At 44.4% G+C, this 21,384-nt stretch overlaps 1 protein-coding gene across 1 annotated transcript in view; it reads left to right on the forward strand.

The window, feature by feature from the left end:
* Positions 1-14,739, forward strand: part of LOC125486240 (amphiregulin-like) — a 33,584-nt gene extending 18,845 nt beyond the window's left edge. Inside the window, exons 4-7 of the mRNA XM_048612921.1 lie at positions 688-813; positions 6,053-6,182; positions 12,339-12,497; positions 13,847-14,739. Of these exons, the coding sequence (XP_048468878.1) occupies positions 688-813; positions 6,053-6,182; positions 12,339-12,497; positions 13,847-13,901 (470 nt within the window). The 3' untranslated portion in view covers positions 13,902-14,739. The remainder of the gene's footprint in view (positions 1-687; positions 814-6,052; positions 6,183-12,338; positions 12,498-13,846) is intronic.
* Positions 14,740-21,384: the final 6,645 nt, after the last annotated feature.

Here is a 21,384-nt window from a genome sequence, read left to right on the forward strand (position 1 = left end):
GGGAGCGCCGCACTGTCGGAGGGTCAGTGCTGAGGGAGCGCCGCACTTTTGGAAAGTTAAGCAGCTGTTGCCAGTGGTTGGACAAAAAAGATGAAGGCTGACATGAGAGATCAGAATTCGGGAAACCATCTTAGTTGGTTTCATAGAATTAGGTCGACTGTCGAGATAGAAACAGGCCATTCAGCCCAACTCATCCATGCTAGTGTTTATGCTTCACCTGCTTGTCACCAGCTTGTTTTTATGTCACCCTGTCAATATTTATTCCTTTCTCTCCTACCTCTCTGTGAATATATCTGCATTAATCGCTTCAACCACTCCCTGGAGCAGTACATGTCAAACGCACCTCAATCTCTGGGTGAAGAATCTCTTCCGGAATTGTTGGCATATTTTATATTTTTGGCAGGAGCTCTGAGGGAGGATACAGAGATTTTGGGGAGTGTAGAACACAAGGGTGAGAATTGTATGGGCAGTGTTTTATCAGAATGGGAGTGACAGTAATTCAGTTAGTCTGGGGCACAGTGTCAGAATAGGGATCATTGTAAGGACGGATATTAGCAGCAGAGCTCAGAATTCGGAGAATGTCCCAACGAGGATTGGAGCAGACCATTCAGGCACCTGTATAAAACACAGGCATCAGTGTGTCACTCTCTCCATTCTGATTCCAAATATTTTTCATTCTTTTCCCAGTAATTTTTGCCATGGCTGTTACAGCAAGTGAAGTGACTCAAACGCCTGTTTCTGAATCCCTCCACACCCTGGACTTGTCTGAAAACATATCAACTACCCTGGAGCCTATCACAGGAGAGCTCAGAGGTAAGTTACAATCACCATCCAGCCTGAATACACCAGCTTTGCTTTGGTGGCAAGAGCCTGGTCTCAATCATTTACAAATTCACAACTTTTCCATTCCACAGATACAATTGTAGTTCTTTGAAAAGCTGTAACGTGAAGCTATATCCGTACCGGTTATAATGAGGACACAGACATTTTAGTTATAAATACATAATCATCTTTCATTAACTGTAAATTAGTCCCATAACCATTCACAGATTTACTCACCAGATCCAGCTACTGCTCACACTTGCATTGTCAATCATTTGATTTCTATCAAATAACAGATACAGTGTGTTGGTGCCAGTGGTACCACCCTGGGTGACTGAGTTCGATGCCAACATGAGGGAATTAGTCTACTAAGAAATGTAGACAGTTTTCTCTCCATTACACAGAGGCGAGTGGTTCGATACTGCTTGAGGGACACCAGTCAGCAGGAGTGCAGTGGGGTGAGGAAGGAAGAATGGCATCTTGAATTAAAACAGGCAGTCTGAAGTTTGAACCCACATTATAAAACCAGACAGTTCAGAAGAGGCCCTTCAGCCCATCAAGTCTGCACCAACAAAACTACACTAAGCCTACTCTAGTTCCACTTTCCAGCCCTTGGCCCATAGTCTTGAATGTTGTGATATTTCAAATGCTCATCCAAGTACTTTTTAAAGGTTTACTCAACTACCCTCCCAGGCAATGCATTGCAGACCCCCACCACCCTCTGGGCGAAATAAAAATTACTCCACCCCCAGCACGCATCTGCAGGTCATAGATTCAGATCCCACTTCAGGTACTTCAATGTGAAATCTGTGTTGATGCTCCCAGTGTGAGAGAGTCTTTCAGATGTGACGAGACTGAAACCCCACTTACCCTCTCAAGTGAATGTGAAACATCCCATTGCACCATTTCAAAGCTGCATGGGAGCCATGGGCCAGCATTTATTCTCTCAGCTCACATCACAAAATACTGCAGAAAAGCTGGAAATACTTGGCAGGTCTGACAGTGTCTGTAATGAGTTAACATTTGAAGTCACTGATCTCTGTCAAGCTTGCTGAGTACTTTTTTTTATAAAAAGACAGAGTAGCTGGTCATGATCATGTTGTGGGATCTTGCTATGCACAGACAGGCAGCTGCAATTCCTACTTCAGAGGCTGTGTAATGCTTTGTGATTGTTATAAGGTTGTGAAAAGACAGGTTCGATAAAGATAAATTATTTCAACTGGTTGGGGATTTCGGAACTAGGGGCCATAGTCTGAGAATGAGGGCTAGACGATTCAGGATGGGATGTTAGGAAGCATTTTTACACACAAAGGGTGGGAGGGGTTTGGAACTCTCTTCCACAAATGGCATTGGATGCTGGATCAGTTGTTAATTTTAAATCAGAGATCGATTAATTATTGTTAAGCAAAGCTTTTAAGGGATATTGATGAAAGGCAGGTATATGGAGTTAGGCCACAGATCAACCATAAATAGCAGAACAGACTTGAAGAACTGAATGGAAATGTGATACTAATGCAAATCTTTCTTTTCCTTTTGCAAAAGGGCAAACAATTCCATCTAAGTTCTTGATAACTCCCAACACAAGGACCAACTCGCGAAGGACTAGTGTGGATAACTTTGAGTATTAGCTCAGGGCTTGTATAAACCAGCAGAGGAGGTGTTTGACTCAAAGGAAAATAGTCAATGAGTAAACTGAGCAGAATGACAGTTTGTAGTGAAGTGATTTCCACCCCAAGGGAATATGGGTGTCACTGGTAAGGCTGACAATGTATTGACCATCCCTAATTGTTCCTGCATTGAGTACCTTGCTCAGCTATATCTGAGGGCAGGTTAACAGTCAGCTACATTGCTATGGGTCTGTAGGCCAGACCAGGTAAGGACGGCAGATTCATCTCTCTACAGGACATGAATGAACTTGACTGGGTTTTTAATGACAGTTCATTACACAATTCATTAGGCAGCACGGTGGCTCAGTGGTTAGCACTGCTGCCTCACAGCACCAAGGACTGGGGTTCAATCCCACCCACGGGCAATGTCTGTGTGGAGTTTGCACGGTCTGCGTGGGTTTCCTCCGGGTGCTCCATTTTCCTCCCACAGTCCAAAGGTTACATGGATAGGCCATCGGAAATACAGGGTTACAGGGATGGGGTAAGGTGTTGGGTCAAGGTGGGATGCTCATTGGAGGGTCAGTGTGACCTGATGGGCTGAATGGCTTGCTTCCACAATGTAGGGGTTCTATGATTCAATGTATAGTTATGTTAATTAATAGAAAACTCCACTTGCTGCCATACTGAGATCTGAACTCTTGGTCACAGAATGAGACTCTGGATTACTAGATTGAGTGACATGGTCTCTCACTGTGAGGTTTGTGGTTTAATTTTGTCCAGAGAGCTGTGAGAATCTGGAACTCTTTGAGGTGAATAATAACAATGCATTTCAGGAAAAGTGGAAGAACACACCAGAGAGAAATGAACCAAGGGTCATGTCGATAGGGTTGCATGAGGTCATGTGGGAGTAGGCACATGGTGCATTGGAAAGGTCTAAGTGTTCAGAGTTGTCCATTAGAGATCAGAGTTGTCCATTAGAATTGTTAAGAAAATGCATGGGGTTTGGGAGCCTCTTCTGCCTTGAACTGAACTTATCAGTGGTCATATGGTCAATGGAACAGGTAGCTGATATGATCTTTTGCACGCTAACATCAGTTTGAGCAGGTTCCTGGAGTCTACATGCCGACTAAGATATTCTTAGAAATGTTATATGCTAATTACATTCCTTGATGATGAGCTGCTCCCACAATAACAGCAACAACTTGGTTTTCAAAAGTGCCCAGAGAGTAGCTGAAGATACCCAATAGGAAAGGTTATCAAATACAACACCTAACAATATAAGAAGATATTGTGACAGGGGATTACATAGTCAGTCATAAAGTCCTAGAGTCATACAGCACGGAAACAGACCCTTCGGTCCAACTAGTCCATGCCGAACGTAATCCCAAATTAAACTAGTCCCACCTGCCTGCGCTTGGCCCATTTCCCTCCAAACATTTCTTATTCACATAGAGGTCAGGTTTAAGGAGCATCTTAAATGGAGACAGATAGAAAGTCAGGGATGTTTAGGGGAGGATTCTTGAGCCTAGTGCCCAAGCAGCTGAAAGTAAAGCAGTCAATGATTAGGCGATGGAAATTGTGAATGTTCAATAGGCTAGTATCAGAAGGGTGCCAAAATCTCAGAGGGTAAGGCAGTGAGAGATTAGAGAGACAGAAAGGGATGAGGAATAGAGTAGGGACATTGGAGTCAGCCATTCAGTCCATCAAGCCTACCCCACCATCCAAATCAATCATAGCTGATTGGATGGTTCAAATGCCAATTACCCACCCCATCCCCAGAGCTCTACAGCTGGGGAGGTGATGGCCTAGTGGTATTATTGCTGGACTATTTAATCAGAGACCCAGATAATGTTCTCGAGACACAGAGTCAAATCATTCCCTGGCAGACAGTGGAATTTCAATGCACTAAAAATCTGGAATTAAGAGTCACATGATGATTGCCAAATTCATTGATTACTGTCAGGGAAACCCATCTGGCTCATGAATGTCCTATAGAGAAGGAAACTGCCATCTTTACCTGGTCTGGCCTACATGTGACTCCAGGCCCACAGCAATCTGCTTGACTCTTAAATGCCCTCTGGGCAATTAGGGAAGGGCAATAAATGCTGGCCTGGCCAGTGAGGTCCTCATCCTGTGAATGAAGTAAATTTAAAAATTGGTAATCAGAAATCTATCAATCTTTAAACATCCTCATAGAGCCAACTTCCACAGCCGAATTTGGGAGGTGTTAACTGTCTGAATCTGAGATCAACCTCCTCCTTCAAGGAGCTGGTTGGCCAATGTTACGATATTTTTTGTCCTTCAACACCACATGGACTCCATTGGTTCCAGAAAGCAGCTCATCTACTATCTTCTCAAGGGCATTTAGGGATGGGCAACAAATGCTGCTCCATTGGTTCCAGAAAGCAGTTCATCTACTATCTTCTCAAGGGCATTTAGGGATGGGCAACAAATGCTGCTCCAGTGATGCCCACGCCCCAGGAATGAATTAAGAAAAACAGTTTTGTGTGTGGAATTGCACCATCTGCAAAACATCACTTATCCCTGTCCTGGCTTGCAGCATTTCCTGTTACGATATCTCCTCTGCACACTACCATCACTGACTCAGGGCAATAATAGATGGATTTTAAAATTCTTACCCTTGTTTACAAATTCCCCAGGGTCTCGGCCCTCCCTGTCTCTCTCACATCCTCCGGCCCCAACATCCCTCCCTATCTCTGTCACCTCCTCCAGCCCTTACACCTCCTCCCTATCTCAGTCACCCCCTCCAGCCCTACACCCCCTCCCTATCTCAGTCACCCCCTCCAGCCCCTACACCTCCTCCCTATCTCAGTCACTTCCTCCAGCCCTACACCCCCTCCCTATCTCTGTAACCCCCTCCAGCCCCTACACTCCCTCCCTATCTCTGTAACCTCCTCCAGCCACTACACCCCTCCCTATCTCTATCACCTTGTCCAGCCCCTACACCCCCTCCCTATCTCTGTAACCCCCTCCAGCCCCTACACCCCCTCCCTGTCTCTGTAACCTCCTCCAGCCCTTACACCCCTCCCTTTCTCTGTCACCCCCTCCAGCGTGTAAAGACACGTTATGCTCTGGGTTCTTTATCATTCCTAAATTGCATCTTTCCACCATTGGTGGTTCTGCCATTGACTGCTTGGGCCTTGAACACTGGAATTCTCTCCTGCTCCCTCACCCCTATCCATGCCTCTCTCATCTCCTGTAAGATACTCCCTAAAACTACCTCTTTAACCAGCTATAGTGATTGGATCCAGGTGGAACTTGTTGACTATGAGATCCTTGGATGGGGTTATGAATCTGGGCCAATCAGGAAGCCCTGGCTGACCAATATAAAAGGGGATTTAGAATCTCCTCAGTTCAGGGGAGTGACTCCGAGCTGGCTGGATATAGCCAGTGCACAAGTAAATAAAGGGTGAGTTGGTGATGGGATACCGGCTTCTGTGCAGTTATTTCACCAACCTTTGCTAATGTGGCCTAGCACCGATTTATGACTTGCTCAGCAGTGATTCTTTAAAACCCATTAGGACTTTCTGCACGTTTGAGCTGCTGTGTAAATGTCAGTTTTTACTTGAATTTTCCTGAAATCACTTTTCTCCATTGAACAGGTAATCCTGAGACACCAAAGACTTTGAGAGTGAGACAGCAGTGTTATGAAGGTGGCCAGAGTTATTGTATGAATGGTGACTGTAGGTACCATGAAGATCAGGATCAAATCACCAACTATCGTATCTGTGTGTAAGTCAACAAGAATATTAATTTATTGTTTTATCGCAGTCAAAACTCAGAGTTGACATATCCTGTTGGAAGAGGGCATTAATCAGTTTCCCTAAGGAATTGTCCAGGGATTAAAGATTAATTTCATGGACAGTGTTGGGAGCAAAAATGTGCTGCGAGAGGAATTGTATGAACATTACCAGAATATTAAACTTTAATAGATTATTTGAAGAGTTTTGTTTTAACGGGGAGGAAGGAGGGGGAGACAGGGCTGTTTTAATGAGAGCCAGGGAGCAAGCAAGTAAACAGGCAGAGGCATTTTCAGACAGTGAAACCAACAAGGAGAATGCTGGAGAAACTCAGGCGGTCTGGCAGTGTCTGTGATGAGAAAGTAGAGTTAACATTTCAAGTCAGTACAGGGGGGAGGTGATGGCCTAGTGGTATTATCGCTGGATTGTTAATCCAGAGACCCAGATAATGTTTGGGGACCCAGGTTCGAATCCTGCCACGGCAGATGGTGGATTTTGAATTCAATAAATATCTGGAATTAGGAATCTAATGATGACCGTTGGGAAATGCTGATTGTTGGGAAAAACCCATCTGGATCACTAATGTACTTTAAGGAGGGAAACTGCCATCCTTACCTGGTCTGGCCTACATGTGACTCCAGACCCACAGCAATGTGGTTGATTCTGAACTGCCCTCTGGGCAATTAGGGATGGGCAATAAATGCTGCCTAGCCAGTGACACCCTCATCCCATTAAGAATAAAAAAAAAATCAGGTATGACTCTCATAAGACCATGAGAAATAGGAACAGGAAGAGGTCGTTCAGCCCCCCAAGTTCTGCCATTCAATTGGATCATGGGTGATTCAACATTCCTCACATCCACTTTCCTGCCCTTTTCCCGTAACCCTTGATTTCCCGACTGATCAAGATTCTATCTCTCTCAGCCTTAAATATACACAAGGACTCTGCCCCCACAGCTCTCTGTGGCAAGGAATTCCAAAGACTCACAAGCCTCTGAGAGAAGAAATTCCTCCTCATCTCAGTCTTAAATTGGTACCCCTTTATTCTGAGATTTCAGAGCTAGTGATTGAAATGGTGATATGTAAATGATCAAACAGGACACACAGATTTAGCAGTGCTGATAAGGGTACAGACAGGACCTGGACAATACACTCCACCTGATTCTGGTCTTGTCAACATCAGTGAAGACTAAAAGCACATGCACATGTTTCACTTACTACCCTGTGTTGCCCAAGTATGGGTTAGTTTAAAAATCATCTGTCCACTACCTTCCTTAAAAATCAACATTTTATTTTAGTTCATGTTGTTCTAGTACAATCACCTAAACAGATGGGCTGGGATAAGTCAACTCTCCGATCATCACAATCTGCAACAAAACTTGCCAAGGCAAGGCTGAGATATGGCCTGATAGAGGCCAAATATTATGAAAGGTTTTGAAAGGGAAGACGGAGAGAAAAAGTTTCCAGCTGTTGATAAAACCAAAATGAGGGCTTATTAATATTAGAGAGCGATAAATAAACCCAGTGAGGCGTTCAGGAGAAGCCTCTTTACCCTCAGACCAATGAGAATGTGGAACTTCCACAGGGAGTTGTCAATGCAAGCTAGATCAATCCATAAGGAATGGAAGGATATGCTGATCTGGTGAAATAAATGGACTGGGAGCAGCCTTATTTTGGGCACAAGTATTGTCAGGGAGAGGGTGGGCTGAATGGCTTGATTCTGTGGAAAAAGTACCCACATCATCCCAAGCCTCACATCTCTCTTCAGAAACATTGCAGAGGAGATGTCCCACTCCAATCAATTATTTCAAAATCATGAACACGGCCCCCATTTTGTACACTTCATAGAGTCTTAGAGGCCTACAGCACAAAAAAGGCCTTTTGTCCCATCGTATCCATACTTGTCAAAAACAACCGAAAACTATTCCAAGAGATAGTAAGAACTACCAATGCTGGAGTCAGACACAACACAGTGTGGAGCTGAATGAACACAGCAGGCCTGGCAGCCTCAGAGGAGCAGGAAAGCTGACTTTTCGGTTCGGGACCCTTCTTCAGAAAGAAATGTCAGCTTTCCTGCTCCTCGAAAACTATTCTAATCCCATTTCCTGGCACTTGACCCATATTCTTGGCATCACAAGTGCACATCTAAATATTTATTCACTGTGATGAGGATTTCTCCCTCTCTCAGCCTTACAGGCAGTGAGTTCCAGATTCCCACCATCCTCTGGGTGAAAAAGCTTTCCCTCACATCCCCTCTAAACCTCCTGTCCCTTCCCTTAAATTGATGCCCCCTGGTCATTGATCCCTCCACAAAGGGTAAATATTTCTTCCTGTGTACCCTGGGGATTTGTATAGTTCTGGGATGCACAGAGTTTAGCAAAGATTTTCAGACTTTGAAGACGGTGCAGGGGAGATTTATTAAGATGAGGGGATGCAGGACTTTAATGATCTGGGGAAGCTTGGGAAATTGGGATTGTTTGCCTTAGAGAAGAGAAAGCTGAGGGAGATTTCATAAAGTTGTTCAAAATTATGAAGGGTATTGACAGGGTACAGCTAGTAAAAATGATTCCACTGAAAGCAGAGTCAGTAAATAGAGGACATAGATTGACGATGATTAGCCAAAGAACTGGAGCAGAGTTGAGGAGATTTTGCTGTAAGTTATTGTGAGCAGAAGCAGAGAGGCAATGAAAGCAGACTCAACAGGAACTTTCAAAAGGGAAATTGGATAAATTCTTGGAAAGGGAGAAAAGAACTGTCAAGTTTATTGAGGAGGAGAAAGGACAGTGGGACTAATTGGATCACTCTTTTAAAAAGCTGGTACAGACACAAAGGGACAAATGACCTCCCTCTGTGTCATAAGGTCAACAACCAATTACTTCATCATGACACCGTTGTGTCAGACAGATTCTTCGTGTGATTGAGCTGGGAACGCACAGAGGCATTGTGCTGTCCTGACCGTACCCAATCAATTTGGAATGCTTTGGTGTCGCACAAATTTCCTGGTCTTATGTCTCCAGACGTGAAATGTCTTCAGTAAGAGTGTAAGGTCATGAATCATAAACATGGTAAAAGTTGTTTAGCAGGAGGAGTACAGTACCAGCTCATTAGTTATACACGGCATTGATGACGCTGGATCTGGAGTCCTGTGTACATCATGGTCACTGTATTTACAGAAGGATGTCAATGTGTTGGAAGCAGTTCAGAGAAGGTTTACCAGACTAATCCCTGGAATGGTTGGATTGCCTTATGAGGAAAAGCTAGTCAGGCTGGGCCTGTATCCTCTGAAGTTTGGTAGCCATGATGTGGAGGTGGATTGGGGTGGACAAAGTCAGACGTCACACAACACCAGGTTATAATAGTTCAACAGGTTTATTTGAAATCTCAAGCCTTCAGAGCGCTGCTCCTTTGTCAGGTAGAGTGACTATAACCTGGTGCCGTATGACTTCTGCCTCAAGAGTTTAGAGTCAGAGATGACGTTATTGAAACATTTCAGATCCTGAGGGGACTTGGATGTGGCAAGGATATTTCTTCTTGTGGAAGAATCTAGAACTAGGTGTCAGAGTTTAAAACAGAGGTCATTTAAGACAGAGATGAGGAAACATTTTTTTTCTCGCAGAGGGGTGTGAGTCTTTGGAATTCCCTTCTACCAAAGGCAGTGGATGCAGGATCCTTAAATATTTTGAAGGCTGAGGTAGATACATTCTTGATGACCAAGGCCATGAAAGATTATGGGGGGAAATGTAGGAATGTAGAGTTGAAGTTAAAATCAGATCAGTCATGATTATATTGAATGGTGAGGCAGGCTTGAAGGGCTGAGTGGCCTTCTCTTGTTCTCTGTTTGTATGTTTGTATCACCATGGTTCACCCAAGTAGTATTCCTCAACAACAACAATGTATAAAATCCGAAGATCAGTAACTGCACAGAGGGAGGCTGTTCAGATCATCACACCTTTAGCAGTTCTCAATAGAGCAATGCAGTCAGTCCTATCCCCTCCTACTTCCCTCTTCACCCTCCCAATACCCTTGTAATTTTATTTCCCTCAAGTGCCCACCCAGATTCCTTTTGGAATCATTGATTTTATCTTTGATTTCAGCACCCTCACAGGCACAACATTCCAGGACATTACTATTTGCTGCCTGCAATAAATTTGTCCTGACATCTCCCTTATATCTCCTGCCTGAATTTTTAAATCTGTGTCCCCAGTCCTTGTGCAATCATCCAGTGTGGGCAGGTATGTTTATCAACATGATTTAAACCTATCATATCCTTGTACAACTCTCTAACATCTCCCCCTCAACCTCCCTTACTCCATGGTCCCAGAGCCAGATGCTCTAACCTCACCTTGTGGCTAAATTCCCTGGTGAAGCTCCTCTGTACACTCTAAACATGCATTTATATAGTGCCTGAAACCTAATAAAACATCCTCACAGGAGTGTGAATGACAGAAAACCTGATGCCAAATCCCAAATTAGAAAGGTGTCCGAAAGGTCAATCAAACAGGTTGTGTTCTAGGAGCATCTAAGGGTTTGGAGAGAGGTTTCAGGAGGAAATTCTGGAGATTATTGCTGAGTCGTTGAAAGAACAAATGAAATTGGGGGTATGCAAGGGGCTGGAATTGGAACAGCAGAAAAATTTGGAATTTTATACGGCTGGTGAAAAGATGGGAACATGCCCACTCGGTCCTTTGAGTCTATGCTGCCAATCTATTAAATCATTGCCAATCATCTGCCTCAACACCACTTATGTGCACTGTCACCATATTCCTTTATGATATTCGTCTTCAGAAACCTACTGATTCCTGACTTGAATCTGCTGAGAGATTGAGTTTCCATAGTTCTCTGGGCTAGAGAATTCCAAAGATTTCCAGCATCTACAGCAAATAATTGGAATATTTTCAAATTTGTTGAAGACGCAAAACTAGATGGGAACAAAAACAGTGATTGCTGGAGAAACCCAGCAAGTCCAACAGAATCTGTGGAGAGTAATTAATTAATTGGTAGACTTTTATTGGTTGAGATTATTAGGGTGTGTTAGGGATTATAGAACTAAGACAGGTGAATAGGTTCGAGGTACAGATCAATGAGAATCTCAGTGGAATTGGGCGTGGAACCAATAGGTTGACTGAATTTCCAATTCCCTGATGTTCCATTTGACTGTACTGTTCTTGGTACAGAACATTTCAAGTGGAGCTTTAATCAGGCTGTTCAAACTGATGATGGGTTTTTATAAAGTAAACAACGACCAGCTGTTTCCATTGACCAGAGAGTCAGCTTGAAATGGCAAAGGGCCCTCTTGTGGTCCTACCCCTGGACTGGGAGGCCTGGGTTCAAGTCCCACCTGCTCCAGAAGCATGCAGTAACATCTCTGAAGAGGTTGATTAGAAAAATAGGTTAAACTAAAAAAAAACTTAAAATAAAGAGACCGTTGGCCCTCTTGTTGTGCTTTGGTAGCATCCCTACCCCAGAGCAGGAGACCTGGTTTCAAGTTCAGGCTGCTAAAAAGGTGCATAATAACATCTCTGAATAGGTTGATTAGAAAAATAGGTTAAATAAAAAAAGATAAAAAATAAAAATTTACCTCAGAACATAGGGCTCATGTGGTACAGTAGCAGTGTCCCTACCTCTGGACCAGGAGACCGGGGTTCAAGCCCCACCTGCTCCAGAGGTGTGTCCTAACATCTCTGAAACAGGTTGATTCAGAAAACTATCTAAGCTTAGAGAGCACAGATTGAATAAGGCAGTTTCCAGGGAAGACACAGATTGAGGCTATTTGATGAGAGAAATCAGGACATTGAGTCTTTGTGGGTCAAGGTGCCTCTGAAAGCAGATACAATAGGAGCTTTCAAAAGTGGAATCAGAAAAGGTTTAAGAGCAACAGGTTGATTACGGGGTAAGATCAGCCCGGGGGTAGTAGTGATGATGGGGGGGAGGGGGAGTGGGGATGGTGAAAGGGACTGGTTACACTGCTCTTTCCAGGAGCCAGCACAGGAACAATGGCTGAATAGTCTCCTTCAATGCTGTTTGATTGTATAATCGTGATTCTGTAATGATGCCAAATGATAGCTGCAGGGATACAGCAGATTAATTACAGAAACTGTGCTCTGGCTTTTAAACTCATGCAGTTGAACATTTTCTCTTCCTCCTTCCAGTTGTAAACCAGGTTACATGGGAGAGAGGTGTGAGCACTTGACACTAACGACTCACACAAGCCTGGAATCGGAACGATACCTGTACATCTCTGTTGCCATTGGGATCGGCTTAGTCTTCAGTGGCCTCTCTGTCCTTCTTTATTACTGCTGTCGAAACAGGTAAGCTCGAATAGAAGAAACTTGTTTTTATATAGTGCCTTTCTCTACCTCGGTAGGCACTGAAACTTTTCAAAACCAATAAAATACCTCAGCAAGTGTAGTCACAGTTGTGTTGGATTAAATACAGCAGCCACTTTACACACAGCAAGAGCCCAGAAACAGCAGTCACCATATAATCCAGATAACACAGTGTAGAGCTGGAGGAACACAGCAGGCCGAGCAGGAAGGCTGACGTTTCGGGTCTGGACCCTTCTTCAGAAATGGGGGAGGGGAAGGGGATTCTGAAATAAATAGAGAGAGAGGCAGAGGTGGATGGAAGATGGATAAAGGAGCAGATAGGTGGAGAGGAGACGGACAGGTCAAAGAGGTGGGGATGGAGCCAGTGAAAGTGAGTGTAGGTAGGGAGGTGGAATGGGGGTTGGTCAGTTGGGAGGGAGGGGTGGGTAGGAGGGAGGGAAGACCGACAGGTCACCATATAATCCAATTAGTTTTACTGATGTCTGAAGGCTGAAACTTGACCAATGCACACAGAGGACAATTCCTCTTCTCCTCTTCAGCTTAGTAGCAGTAAGACATCATGTGTCCACTTGTGAGAGTTGACAAGGTCTACAGCCCTGTGCTCCTCCAGTTCTGGCCTTGAGGGGCTGAATAGCCTGCTCCTGTTCCTATTTCTTGTTGTCTTATGGTCTCTTGAGCCAACCCAGTTTTACTCACTCTTCCATTGGTGGCCATGCTTTCAGCTACCTTGCATTCCCTCCTGAAACCGCTCCATCTTGCTGAGAATCTGAGAACCTGCCTCTTTGTCTACAACTCCTCCCTGACCTGGTGTCAGAAAGCTGCCTGATTATCTTCAGTGAAGTGTCATGTTAAAGGAATGCAACACTTCTGTTCTTGAATAAAGTTCATTTAGTGGTTTGTAAAACTTTTCTGGCCCAGAAGGAGGGTGTTCAGCACACCAATTGCGCTGGTTCTCTGAACAGGCTCTCACTTTCCATCGGGACAGGAGATTGGGCTGGGGGCTCCGAATGAATGGCCAGATATGCAGTTCATTTTCAATTCTTCCTTTTAGCTCATTTCTAATGGAGACAGAGAAGGGGAAATTTTCGAAGGAGTGTGGAGAATGAATGCTTTATCTTTCAGGCAGACAGTTGCACATGGTTAGGAGAGGTTCTGGATAAGTATTTGGAACAGAGAAAGATACAGGGATGTGGGAGGAAGCAGGACAGTGGGGATGCATTTCAGGGATGGCCCTAGCAGAGAGCCAGCACCAATGTGTTGGGCTGAACAGCCTCCGTTGCTGGTTACTGTTTTACCTTCAGCATTGTGACAGTGGTTATGTTTGTTTGCAGATGTCAGAAATCCAAGCCAATCTACAACAAATGCTCTGTGGAGGCAAGAGTCTGATCTTCTCTGTGACCGATGTCGAAGACAAGTGGCAAAATAATCATTGGTGCTTTTATTGACGAACAGTGTTGTGCTTTGGTGAAACTTCTTCAACAGCAAGAATTAACCTACGAGAGAACTCTCTCTATTTGCGTCAACACACAAACATGATGTACCTTCATAACCTGGCAAGAACAAAGCAAATTACTCAGCATCACTTGTTGGATTTGTGGCCTTGAGTTCCTTAGCCAATGCAATGATGTTTAAGAAGGTAATATTTCAATAACGATGAGACTAACTACAGTCTGCACATCAACTTCAAACAGTAGGCTGACTTCCCAGAACAACCCTAAGCCAGGTTTCGTTTCCTGGTCATGTTGGTCACAGAAGGAGACTCTGTGTGTCTGACCAGCCAATCCAGATTGAAACCAGTTCCCAAACACTATCTGATCATTCTGCTAGAAAGCCCACTTTTGAGTTTCTGATGGATGAGGCTGATCTCTTGAGGCCCAACGTTCGATTTCCAGTTGCCATGTGTCATCTGACCTCTGTAGGACAGGTCTTGCTTATCCTGGACTTACGAGAAAACAGTCAAAGTTCTTACTACAGAATCCTGAAGAGGGAAAATGTAACACAGCAGGATCACCAACAGCCCAGGAACACTCAAGATGCTGAGCAAGAGAAAATGGAATAAGGGGAGGCCATTTAGCCCATCAAACCACTTCCCTCCAAAATGATCTGTATCTTAACTGTAGCTACAACCCTCCCTCCTTGTTTCCATAGTCCTTAAGACCTGACCCAACAAAAGTTTTGTCAAGGTGTAGAGCTGGATGAACACAGCAGGCCAAGCAGCATCAGAGGAGCAGGAAAACTGACGTTTCGGGCCTAGGCCCTTCTTCAGAAAATCAGAAAATGAAGAAGGGTCTAGGCCCGAAACGTCAGCTTTCCTGCTCCTCTGATGCTGCTTGGCCTGCTGTGTTCATCCAGCTCTACACCTTGTTATCTCAGATTCTCCAGTATCTGCAGTTCCTACTATCTCCGAAAAAGTTTTGTCAAACTTGCTTCTGATTTTTTACGACTGGCCTCCAACCAAAGCAACTTTTTGGGGGAGAGTTAGTGTATCAAGTCAATGAGCCTTCACTGGGACTGGAATGAATTGGAGATGGAATAACTTCTGAGCAAGTAAGGGAACAGGAAAAAGAGGAAGGGGAGGAAAGAACAGATGGGAGGATTAGGGTTAGGGGTGCAATAGGATGGAAAACCTGAAAGATTAAACGCTGAAGGGATAATGTTGCAAGGTAACAGGAGAGTAACAAGTCAAGTGAAGAAATGTAAGATGGATGCAGGGACTAGAGGAGGTGTAAAGGGCAACAGCAAGATCATCACCAACAGCAAACAGAAACAGGTTCCCTCTGATGTATCCTATGAAACTTTGAACAGATCATCCATTAAAACCAGTCCTCAGGGGGCAGAGGTGGTAGGGTTTTGTGGAGGAATGGGGTGCTAAGGTTATTGGGGGGAGGTGGGAATATGAATTTGAGGCCACAATAGATCAATCATGACCTTATCGAAATGAAGAGCAGGACTCAAGTGGCTGAATGGCCTCCTTGTGCTCCTAATTTGTATGTTTGTGTGAACCTTTATCACTCTGGTCTGCTGCTGGTTCCGATGCAGTACAGCTTTTGTGTTTGTCCCTGCTCCAGACCAGTCAGCTCTCACAGGGTCAGCTGTCCCATCAAATTGCCTGGAGCTTAGCTTCCTGAACAATTGGGGTTGTTTAGTGTGTGGGGACGGGGAGAAAGGTTGGAATCTGGCAAGTGAACAAACATATTTCTTTTCTAAAGAGTACTGAGGGTTCAAACAGTTTCCGACCTATCTCAGTTGCCAGAATCAATTTGACACTGAGAAACTGAGGGAGAAGTTAGTCGTAAAGAGGAGAGAGATATGGAAGGGTGCAGAGCTTCAGTGAGACCATATGAAACAATACTATCTCGGGAGTGAGAGACACAGTGCCTATGATGGAGTGGAGGACTAGGAATGAATAAACAGGCCAGAACAGGAGAAGAACCAAGCCTTCAGAATTGTACAAGCTGGAGGAGATTACAGAGATAGGGAGGGGCTGGAGGAGGTGACAGAGATAGGGAGGGGCTGGAGGAGGTGACAGAGATAGGGAGAGGCTGGACGGGCTGGAGGAGGTGACAGAGATAGGGAGGGGCTGGAGGAGGTGACAGAGATAGGGAGGGGGTGTAGGCGCTGGAGGAGGTTACAGAGATAGGGAGGGGGTGTAGGGGCTGGAGGAGGTGAAAGAGATAGGGAGGGGTTGTAGGGGCTGGAGGAAGTAAAAGAGATAGGGAGGGGGTGTAGGAGCTGTACGAGGTGACAGAGATAGGGAGGGGGTGTAGGGGCTGGAGGGGGTTACAGAGATAGGGAGGGGTGTAGGGGCTGGAGGAGTTTGAAAGCCAGGGTGAGAATTGTAAAGTTGAGGCAGAGGGTGTGATGAATCAAGCTGTTTTTCCAGGGAGGCTGACAACAGCTGACTGTTTTGAGGATAGATGTGGCATACTTCACCATCTCACTGTGGGATGGTGGCCTCCTGCAGATAGACATAACATTACTTCGGTGGGAGTGGGGCGTATGTTCCTGGGGCTTTGGGAGCTGCCTGGTGGGTCTCCCTGCTGCAGGGATCAAGTGGTCTCCCTCTGCAATGAGTTCCTGGGATGGAACTAAGGATGGAGTTGGGTAACTCATTTGGGAAACTGCTGCCCTAGTTTCCAGCTCCAATATCCTGCCCTAAATCCTTCAAACATTGTGGGGGTTTCTCACCTCGATCCCAACTGGTGGTTGCTCAGCCTGAGCTCCATACCTTGTGTGAACACAGGAGTGTAGCTATCACCTCAATATTTGACTGAAATAACCTCCCTTTGTCTTCAGTCAGTGCCAACCTCTGTCCTCATTTCACTTATAGGCACAGAACGTACCGCTACTCACGTTATATCAAACTGACGACCATGATATCTTACAAAAACAACACAAATGAAGCTGTCAACAAACTTCATACATTGTCAATATTTATTCATTGGAAAGATATAATTTATTTCTATTAATGTATAATCAATTTGAAGTGTAATAAACTACATCACAATATGTTTGTCATAATATTCTTTAAAAATTAATTATATTTGAATGAACAGTATTTACACCATGGAACCAGAATCTATTGTGAACTCTGTACTGTTTTCAAAGGATAGGTCTACAAATGTGGTGTTAATATTCATTCTTGGGTTAGTAATGTCACTGGTAAGAGTGTCATTTACTGAATACCCCCAGTTGGCCTTGAATGTGGTGGTGAGCCATCTTCTTGAACCAGCCAAAATCTACTAAACATCAGAAATAGGAGCAGCTTTAGACCATTCGGCCCTTTGAGCCTTCTCTGCCATTCATTATGATCATGGCTGATCATCCAACTGAGTCCCCTGTTCTCTCCATAATCGTGGATACCTTAAAAAGCTAAAAATGTATTGATCTCTTTCTTCAATATATTCAGTAACTTGGCCTCCACAGCCTTCTGTGGTACACAATTCCATCCGGTTCCTTGTCTTTAGTCTCAGAGTAAAGAGGCACCTATTTAAGACTGAGATGAGGAGGAATTTCTTCTCTCAGAGGGTTGTGAGTCTTTGGAACTCCTCGCCACAGAGAGCCGTGGGGGCGGAGTTCTTGTGTATATTTAAGGTTGAGAGAGAGAGATTCTTGATTGTTGGGGGATCATGGGTTATGGGGAAAGGGCAGCAAAGTGGATGTGAGGAATGTCAGATCAGCCATGACCCTATTGAATGGCAGAGTTGGCTCAAGGGGCCGAGTGGCCTTCGCTTCTTATTTCATATGGTCTTATGTGTTAGAGTGAGCAAATCTTTCCTTAGTTCAGTCCTAAATGGTCTACTCTGTATCCTGAGACTGTGAGCCCTAGTTCTAGACTCCCCAAACCAGGGAAACATCTTCCCTGCAATAAGTCCATTCAGGCCCATTAGAATCTATACATTTCAATCTGATCCTCTCACATCCTTCTAAACTCTAGAGAATACAGGACCAGTTGGGCTGGGTGCAATCACAGCGCTGCTCATGAGGGACTTCCAGGTTTCAGACCCAGAGACACTGATACATGTTCAGCATCCAATTGGACAAGGCAATCAAGTTGTTATTTCACTGATGTGCCTGGCACCTCATTGCCCCCTGCACCATTTTCAGTTCATCCTGCTAGTAAGTTACACTGAAAGGTGCTGGAGAAATTCAGACAACTGGTATAGCTCAATATCTCACTGAAGTGTTCAGTTATTCATCCGGGGTGTGTGGGTCTCTCTGGCTGGGCCCAGCATTTATTGCCACGTATCTAGTTGCCCTTGAGAAGGTGGGGACGGGGTGAGCTGCTTTCTTGAACCACTGCAGTCCATGTGCTGTAAATAAACATACAATGCCCTTAGGGAGGGAATTCCAGGATTGTGACCCAGTGACACTGAAGGAACGGTGACATATTTCCAAGGCAGGATGGTGAGTAGCTTGGAGGTGTCCCCATGTATCTGCTGCCCTTGTCCTTCTAGATGGTAGTGTTCGTGGGTTTGGAAGGTGCTGTCTGAGGAGCCTTGATGAATTTCTGCAGTGCATCTTGTAGATAGTACACACTGCTGCGACTGAGCGTCGGTGTTGAAGGGAATGGATACTTATGGAATTGGCCCACTAACTATATCTGTTGAATTTGTGTCTAACTGTGGTAGCTTTCTGTAGTAGATTCTTTTCTACATTGGAAGAGAAATCATGGCTTTTGAATGAGAAAGTTCTTGTTGGATTGTTTAGTTAGTCGGACAGGCAGCATTTATTTGGCCTGCTTGCAGACCAGAGAATTGCACAATTTACAAACTGAAGGTTATTTTACAAGCTGAAATTCTGAGTGCTTTAAAACATTTCAAACTTTAAAACCTAACTGTGTTACACAGCCAAATGATGGAAACTGGGATTTCAGTGACAGTCACCATCTGATAAAACTCTGACAAATCCCTGCACATTTCACACCAGCTCTGAAGAAGAGTCATCTAGACTCGAAATGTTAGCTTGCTCTTTCTCTCCATGGATGCTGCCTGACCCGCTGTGATCTCCAGCATTTGTTGTTTTCTGACAAATCTCTGTCTTTTCAATTCTGTACCTTGGTTTGATTTTGTCACCGAAGTGTAACAGGAGGCCGTTCGGCCCGGTGAGTCTGAGCTGGCTCTTTACATGACCAATCCAGTTCGTCAACCTCTCGGTCCCCATATTCCTGTGAACCTTTCCCCATCAAATATTTATTCGACTTCCTTTTAAAGGCTGCTGCAGAAGTTATTTCTACTCATCCATCAGGCTTCACATTCCAAAGTCTAACCACTTGTTGCATAAAGAAGTTTTCCTTCATGTTGCGGCTGGCTCTTTTCCTAGTCATCTCAAATTGTTTTGCTCTGGTATTCAACCTTTCAACCATAGAAACAATCTCCCTTTGTTTAATACCTGTACCTGGTATATTATGTGCAGTTTTGGTCTCATTATCTGAGGAAGTATGTTCTGCCTATAGAGGAGTGCATCAGAGGTTCACCAGATGGATTCCTGGGATGGCAGGACTGATGTACCAAGACAGATTGAGTTGGTTAGGACTACAGTTTAGAAGAATGAGACAAGATCTCGTAGAATCTCTACAGTGCAGATAGAGACCATTCAACCCATCGAGTCTGCACCAACTCTCTGAACAGCATCCCAAACCAGACCTATACCATCTCTGTAACCCTGCATTTCCCATGGCTAATCCAGCTGGCCTGCACCTCCCTGGACATTAGCTTGGCCACACAGACAGTGGCCTGAGGATGGAATCAAACCCAGGTCCCTGGCTCTATGAGGAAGCAGTGCTAACCACTGAGCCACCGTGCCACCCCACAGAAATCCGTAAAATTCTAACAGGATTAGACAGTGTAAATGCAGGAGGAATATTCCTGATGGTGGGGGAGGTACAGAACCAGGGGTTACAGTTTAAGGATGCAGGGGAGGCTGTTTAGAACTGAGATGAGGAGTAATGTCTTCACACAGTGAAGGACAAGAGGGCATAGCCTCAAGATTAGAAGGAGCAGATTTAGAGCTGAACTGAGAAGGAATTTCTTCACCCAGAAGGTTGTTAATCTATGGAATTCCTTGCCCAGTGAAGTAGTTGACGCTACTTCAGTAAACGCTTTTAAAAAAAAGGTAGATTTTTTTTGAACAATAAAGGAATTAAGGGATATGGTGAGAATGTGGGTAAGTGGATCTGAGTCCACGAAAAGATCAGCCATGATCTTATTGAATGGCGGAGCAGGCTCGAAGGGCCAGACGGCCTACTCCTGCTCCTAGTTCTTATGTTCTTATGAACCTGTGGAATTCTCTGCCACAGACAGCGATTGAGGCCAAAACACTGAATGCATTCAAGATGGAGGTAGATAAAGTTCTTAGGGCTAAAGGGATCAAAGGATATGGGGGAGAAAGCAGGAACAAGGGACTGAGTTGGATTATCAGCCATGATCCTATTGGAGGGGGGAGCAGGCTGAAAGGGCCGAACAGCCTACTCGTGCTCCTAGTTTCCATGTTTCTATTTATCAGAGATGTTGATGTACATGTTGACCATTGAAACCTGGGAAAAGCCCCTCCCAATGTGGGGTCAGCTCATACGCTGAGGATAGGAGTATGTGAGCAGCCAGCTCGGGTCTGATTGGTTGCCATGTTGAAGTGTGTAAAAAACAAGGGGTAAATGTGACACTGTGACAAGGTTCATTGAACAAATTAAGTGTTCAAAGGTATTTTTAACAATAATCAAAGCATTTTAAAACCTTTCAAGATCATTGTCATTGGCATCCAAATCAAACAGGGAGCATGACTTAAACTCCTGAGCATCTTCATGTCACAGCCCTTATTGCCTGCTTGATCCTCTGTACCAACACACACACTGCTGGTAAGTCAATGGTGAAATCTTGAGGCTGACTATTGTTTTTCTTTGAATTGTGGTCGAATTATCCTTTACATCCACTGGAGTGGGAAGATGGGATCTCCATTTAACAGTTCTGGTTGTCCAGTTATAGGAAGGATATTATCAAGCTGGAGAGGGTACAGAAGAGATTTACCAGGATGTTGCCAGGTATGGAAAGTTTGAGTTATAAAGAAAGGTTGGATTGGCAGGGACTATTTTCACTGGAGAGTAGGAGGTTGAGAGTCGACCTGATTGAAGTTTATAAAATAATGAAAGGTATAGATGGAGTTAATGGTAGTTGTCTTTTCCCAAGAATGGGGTATTTCATGGCTAGGCAGAACATTTTTAAGGTGAGTGGAGAGAGATTTAGAAAATACATGAGAGGCAACTTTTTTACACAGAGAGTGATTCATGTGTGGAATGAATTTCCTGAGGAAGTGGTGGATATGGGTACAGTTACAATGTTTAAAAGACATTTGGATAAGTACATGAATAGGAAAG

The sequence above is a fragment of the Rhincodon typus genome, chromosome 1 (genome assembly GCF_021869965.1).
Source record: "Rhincodon typus isolate 14 chromosome 1, sRhiTyp1.1, whole genome shotgun sequence".
Taxonomy (NCBI): domain Eukaryota; kingdom Metazoa; phylum Chordata; class Chondrichthyes; order Orectolobiformes; family Rhincodontidae; genus Rhincodon; species Rhincodon typus.